The 6,945-nt window shown below is 46.6% G+C and overlaps 1 protein-coding gene across 1 annotated transcript; it reads left to right on the forward strand.

The window, feature by feature from the left end:
• Positions 1-3,262: 3,262 nt before the first annotated feature.
• Positions 3,263-5,834, forward strand: LOC103639747 (probable glycosyltransferase At5g25310). The gene is made up of 4 exons (XM_020544114.1): positions 3,263-3,974; positions 4,082-4,299; positions 4,470-4,869; positions 4,995-5,834. The coding sequence occupies exons 1-4, from the start codon at positions 3,786-3,788 to the stop codon at positions 5,667-5,669; spliced, it is 1,482 nt and encodes a 493-aa protein (XP_020399703.1). The 5' UTR covers positions 3,263-3,785; the 3' UTR covers positions 5,670-5,834.
• The last annotated feature ends 1,111 nt before the right edge of the window (positions 5,835-6,945 follow it).

The raw sequence follows: 6,945 nt of genomic DNA on the forward strand, positions 1-6,945 counted from the left end.
TTGGGCTAATCTCCGGTTCCTTGTCGGTATTTCAAAGACGGGAACACTTAGCGAATGGTGGTTCAGGCTGAGGTTGCTCTGTAGCAAGCATTCAAGAAAAAGTTTCGATGGCCTTCTATTTCTTTTCTGGTGGAGCTTATGGTTGGAGAGAAACAACAGAATTTTCAAAAGTCAACAGAGAACGCCAGAACAAGTGGTGCAGATTGTGAAAGATCTTGTGGGTAGAGGTCTGGCCTGCTAGTTGTGTCTGTAGTTGTTTCAGTGGTGCTAGCTAGGTTTTGCTTGTCTAGTGGTTTTGGTGTTGGCGCCATTTTTGGGGCCAGTTCTTGTACAGTGTTTTCTCCTTTTATCTAATATATTGGAAGGCAATTCTTTTGCCTTTTCCCTTTCAAAAAAAAAGAAATACTTTTTTTTTGAAAGGGAAGGATTTTTATTCATTCAAGAACAGTACATCGAGATGATACAATTCCTTGAAAGTCACTTCCGGCCTCTGCCCATAGGAGCACACAGCCCAACAAAATCTAAAAACACACACTAGTGGCTATCAATCCGAAGACTAGACCGCCAACCATGTTCCCGGGAAAAAAACTCCTTGGCCACTTGAGTTAAATGTTGCGTAGCCATTACCAAAAAATTGCATGAGTCCTGTCTCTGTAGCACAGCCCATGCGCGAAGCCTCTGGGCTACAGTAAAAATGACCTGCAAAGAAGATAAAGAAATTTTGTTTTAAAAAATTATACCATTTCTACCTAGCCAAATAGACCAACATACGGTTGCTGCCCCAAGTAGAGCTAGACCTTTATGGTCATTTCCGAAGCCTCCTATCCAGTTACCAAACATATTGTGGATATTAGAAGGTCTAGAAATACCAAAAGCCAGAAAAATAAAGTCCCAAACCCGTCTCGCAAAATGACAGTAAAAAAGAAGGTGTCTGATCGTCTCATTTTTGTGACAGAAGCAGCATTTCAGACTACCTTTCCAGTTATGTTTTGCTAAGTTATCCTTTGTTAGGATGACTCCCCTTTTTAGATACCACAAGAATACTTTGATTTTTAGGGGGGCCTTTAGCTTCCAAATGACTTTATTGTGATTTGGGATGTTGATTTTGATCAAGGCTTGGTAGAGCGACTTTACCGAGAATTTTCCTGACTTAGTTAGACCCCAAGTGAACTCATCTTCACCCTGGTCCAGCTGGACTCTCGCGATACGTGAATACAATTCGTTCCACGCCACTAATTTTGGTCCTATCAAAGATCTCCGCCAGGAAATATTTGGTTGTGGGGTTGATAAAACTTCTGCAATGGTTATAAATTTTCTTCTTGTTATGCAATATAACCCTGGGTACTGGTGTTTTAAAGTCCCACTCCCAAGCCAGTTATCTTCCCAAAATCTCACCTGAGAGCCATTTCTAATTTTGAAATTGCCGAAGCGAAGGAAGTCATGCTTCACTTTCATCAAGCTGGCCCAAAAATGTGAATCACCAGGTTTCCACTGGACTTGTACTAATGGTTTTGACCCCAAATATTTATTTTTGAGTAATTGCTGCCAGGTTCCCTCTGATGTTACCAGCTTATATAACCATTTACTTAAAAGAGAGATGTTCTTTATATTTAGGTCTTCAATCCCAAGGCCCCCTTGCTCCTTAGGTTGGCATAAGATGTCCCATCTGGCCAATCGATATTTTTTCTTGTTCTCGTCCCCTTGCCAGTAGAATCGAGAACGAAAATAATCGAGTTTTTGAAGGACTCCCTTTGGAATAGCAAAGAAAGACATCATGTACATTGGTAGGCTAGACAAGATTGAATTTATCAGAGTCAACCTTCCCCCCACTGAAAGATGCTTGCCATGCCAACTGCATAACCTTTTTTCAAACCTCTCTTCTATTTTCTTCCAATCCGTGTTCCTTAATTTTTTGTAATGGATTGGGATTCCTAGATAGCACATTGGTAGCTGCCCCTGCTTACAACCAAAGATTTCTGCGTATTGATCCGAGGCATCTCGAGCCTCCCCAAAACAGAATAGCTCGCTCTTATGAAAGTTGATTTTTAGCCCTGATACTTGTTCAAAGGCAGCAAGTATCAACTTCATGTTGCGAGCTTTATCCAAATCATGTTCTAGAAATAAAATTGTATCGTCTGCATATTGTAAGATAGACAGACCTCCCTCTATTAAGTGAGGCACTATGCCACCAATTTGTTCATGTTCTTCTGCCCTCCGTAATAACACAGCCAACATATCTGCTACTATATTAAAGAGGAGAGGGGATAATGGGTCTCCTTGTCTGAGCCCTTTTTTTGTTTGAAAGAAGTGGCCAATGTCATCATTAACATTTACTGCGACACTTCCCCCTGAAATGAAAGTATGTATCCAAGAAATCCATTTGGCTGAGAAGCCTTTCATTCGTAGGGTTTGTAGTAGGAACGACCATTTAACCTTGTCATAGGCCTTTTCAAAATCAATTTTAAAAATTATTCCACTGAGGTTCTTCCTATGCATTTCATGTATAGTTTCATGAAGAATGACGACCCCTTCTAGGATGTTCCGTCCCTGCATGAAGGCTGTTTGAGTCGGGCTAATCACTTTGTCTGCCACCATATTCAGTCTGTTCGTTGCTACTTTTGTGAAAATCTTGAAGCTCACATTAAGCAAGCAAATTGGTCTATACTGTTGTATGACATTGACCTCTTGGAGTTTGGGTATTAGAGTTATCACGCCAAAGTTCAAACTAAACAGAGGTAAGTTACCATGAAACAGATCGTTGAACATGAGCATAATATCTCCCTTGATAATTTCCCAGAATTTTTGATAGAATTCCGCAGGAAAGCCATCAGGCCCAGGTGCTTTATTCTTTTCCATTTGGAAAATAGCTTCCTTTACCTCCTCAATTGTGAATGGAGCTGTTAAGAATTCATTTTCCGAGGGTGAGACTTGAGTAATATCCTGAATGATTTCCTCATCAAGGGAGATATTGTTATCCAAAGGATCACCAAAGAGGCCCTTATAGAACTCAGTTATATAGTTCTTGAGGTTTGTTTGACCTTCAATTTTTCCCCCTTCGTGGTCTAAGGAACGAATTAGTTTCTTTCTATGCTTGCCATTAGCAATCATCTGAAAGTACCTAGTATTGTTGTCCCTTAGGATAATGTCCTTCGCCTTTGCCCTCTGGTAATATTTTATTTCCTCTTCCCGAAGGAGTTTAGATAGGTCCTCCCTGGCACGAGCAAGTTGCTCTTGCTCTTCCTCAGATAGGTCCCTACCAAACTCCAAACTACTCATCTCTGCTCTCTCCTCTCAGAGCTTCTCCTTCCTTCTCACGTTACCTCTGGTAACACTAGTGCTGGATTTGTTTTGAAACCACAACCATATGGATGATGTCCGTCGCCAGCTGCCGGCAATCCAGCTCCTCCTCGGCCAGAGCGATGCTCCGTCCGTCGCGTTGGCGTCGCGATCACTCCGATGCCGCCGTGGTGAGGTCAGACCCACTGTTGTCTCTTGAGATCTGCGTGTCTGCCTCTGCCGGTGCAAAGCATTTAAGGCAGATTTTGAAGGAAATTTTCTACTACTATTCCCCAAGTAACCTCCACGAGGCAGGCTGACCGAGAACCTGCTAATGGCTTCATTAAAATAGATTATAGAGTTGATATGCCTCGGCTTCCGGGTCTGAGCTCCCAGGTTCGCGCTAATGGTCGATCTGCACATGCTTGCTTCTGACCAGGACATGTTGACCTCCACTCCAAGCGAGACTGCGCGCGTCCAACCGGCTGGCGGCAGCTCGGCAGGAGCGCATGGCGCCGGAGTGCAGCCGCCGCGACGCTCCCCCCAGCGCGACGCTTCTGATCGTTTGCGTTGCACTCTACACCGTCGTCCTCGCCGTTGCCTCCAGTCCGAAGGCGTTGGCGTCCTCTTCGGCGCTGTCCTCTCGCGCTCGCGCAGCGCCGGAACAGCAGCTGCTCCTGTCCGCTGATCTCACCACGGTACGCACTCGCACACACAGCCATATCTGCTGATCTCGTGAGTTTACGTCAGCACTCAGAGGAAAGAAACCGTTAAGAGCCTAGCTAAGCGGAGCTATGTGTGCCAGGAGGAGAGCGCAAGAAGGCCGGGGGAGACGCGGAGACCGCCGAGCGTGGAGCAGGAGCTCGACGTGGCGCGAGCTGCGATCCGGCGCACGGCGCAGCGGCACGGCGATGCCGGCCGAGCAGGCGACGGCAATGTCAGCTCCGCGAACACCTGGTTCGACGCTGGAGTGGAGTATGCTCTCTTGGCCAGCGTCTACCGCAATCCGGCCGCGTTCCACCGGTGAGTCGTCGGCCCCTACTCTGGCACAAATCACACAATGCGAAAGTTGGTCTTGGTCGTCGTCGAGCTGTGCATCCTCCTCCTCCGCTAACCAGCGGCGTGCGCCTCCAGCTCTCCACCTCAACTCATCTCGCCGTTCTTGTTATGCTACACATACGGCTGACATGCAGGAGCTACGCGGAGATGGAGAAGCTGTTCAGAGTGTACGTGTACGAGGAAGGCGAGCCGCCGATCCTGCACGCCGGCCCGTGCAAGAACATCTACACCATCGAGGGCCGCTTCATCGAGCAGCTCGAGCTCATGGCGCCGTCGCCAGCCTCGTCGTCGAGGCGGGGAACCCGGCGTCGGTCTGCCAGTGACGTCCGGACGTCGGAACCCGCGCGAGCCCACGCCTTCTTCCTGCCGTTCAGCGTCTCTCAGATGGTGCAGTTCGCGTACCGGCCCAACACCTACGACAAAACCCCTCTCCGCGCCATCGTCGCCGACTACGTCCGCGTCGTCGCGTCCCGACACCCCTACTGGAATCGCTCCGCCGGCGCCGATCACTTCATGCTCGCCTGCCACGATTGGGTCAGTGTGCCCGCTACAAAATCTTGGCATATCTAGCTCGCTCGACGCTAATGGTCTGACGAGCAGGCATTTTACTGGATCTACGTACTTGCGGTGACTCATGGCTGCATATACGATACGAATAGGGTCCGGAGGCGTCGACGGGACACCCGGAGCTGCACGCGAACGGCATCCGCGCGCTCTGCAACGCTAACTCCTCCGAGGGCTTCCGGCCGTGGCAGGACGTGAGCGTGCCGGACATCAACCTCTACGACGGAGACATGCCGCGGCAGCTCCTGGCGCCGGCGCCAGGGGTGACTTCGCGTCCGTTCCTCGCCTTCTTTGCCGGCGGCCGGCACGGGCACATCCGCGACCTCCTGCTGCGGCACTGGAAGGGCCGTGACCCGGACTTCTTCCCGGTGTACGAGCACAGGCATGAGGACGGATTCGACTACTACTCGTTCATGCGGCGGGCGCGCTTCTGCCTCTGCCCGAGCGGGTACCAGGTGGCGAGCCCGCGCGTGGTGGAGTCCATCCACGCCGAGTGCGTGCCGGTGATCCTGTCCGACGGGTACGTGCTGCCCTTCGCTGACGTGCTGCGGTGGGAGGCGTTTTCGGTGGCGGTGCCGGTTGCCGACATCCCCAGGCTGAGGGAGGTGCTGGAGCGGATACCGGCGCCGGAGGTGGAGAAGCTCCAGCAAGGAGTGCGCCTGGTGAAGCGCCACTTCATGCTGAACCAGCCGCCACAGAGGCTGGACATGTTTAACATGATCCTGCATTCCGTATGGCTAAGGAGGCTTAACCTCAGGCTAGATCACTGATGTCACACACCAAAAATTTCTATTTCAGATCATGAATACAAAACATAAAATAACAATATTTCATTTTTTATTTTTTTAAAGATTAGTTAGGATGTTGATACTTCGAGCAATGCATGATGTGATTTTTATCAAACTTTTAGAATTTAATTTAAATAGATTGCTGCACTCATGCTTATGCATTTGTTTTAATTATGCAAAAAATGAGTTATAAAATTAGTTTGAGCCCAGATAGATTTTTGTTCTGTTAAAAACAATAAAGCTTCAAAGTATGTTCTCAAAACCAATTTAAAAATATAGTTTATAGTTCCAAGGTTTGTTTCAAAACTAAATTTCAAAGATAACTATAAAAGGAATTCTAAAATTCCTATGGGCATGAATTCATCGGAATTCTAACCTTTATTTCTCAAAATGAAACCCATCAATTCTTCTTTTCTTTACTCATGCAAATCCTTTCCTTTTTTTTTTTGCCAACGTAAGCTTATGATCCTATTTTTCTCTATTTTTTTACATTTAGGGACTGTTTGGTTCTTATGAGCTAAACCAAAAGTAACTAAAGTTTAGTCACTTTAAGGGCTAAAGATCCAAATAGAAAGAGCTAAAAATGACTAAAATAGTAAAAATGTTTTTAGTCACTTTTAGCTCTTCTTATTTGTATCTTTAGCTCTCTTTAGTCACTTTGTTTTAGCTCATAGTATCTAAACAGACCCTTACACGTGATCTATAGCATACACACAAAAGGCTCACATCCATCAACTTATCTAACTATAGGGCTTATTATATTTGGAAACTCAAATCCCCTTCTAGAAAGGGAGAGAATCTCTTTTTAAGATGACTTGAGTTTCTGAACTAGCTTCTCATGTGCAAATTCTTATCTATCTATATATGCTATCGTCTTTTGCATCATCACATGCAGGTTTGGACCATCCATAATCCAGTCGAAAAAATTACACAATAAAATCATGCTAATTCTTCCTTCTAGTTGACATTTTGTTGTCCTTGCACCGCCACTCACCGGTGTTGCTTGTGTGCTTCGAAACCATACCCATACATGCCTAGCAAAACAAAAACCACTATAACTTGTGGCGGACCTAAAAATCTTAGACTAGCCAAAGATAATATTTATACTATAAAACATTATCATCTTGCCTTGTTTTTGCCTATGCATGACTGGATTTTGCTGTTTGGCGCACGTATACAGATCCATTTGCGCTAGCAGAGAAGCCCAGGCAAGAACCCACACACGTCGGGCCTTGAATCTGCCCCTGGCTATAACTAG

The sequence above is a fragment of the Zea mays genome, chromosome 9 (genome assembly GCF_902167145.1).
Source record: "Zea mays cultivar B73 chromosome 9, Zm-B73-REFERENCE-NAM-5.0, whole genome shotgun sequence".
Taxonomy (NCBI): Eukaryota; Viridiplantae; Streptophyta; class Magnoliopsida; order Poales; family Poaceae; genus Zea; species Zea mays.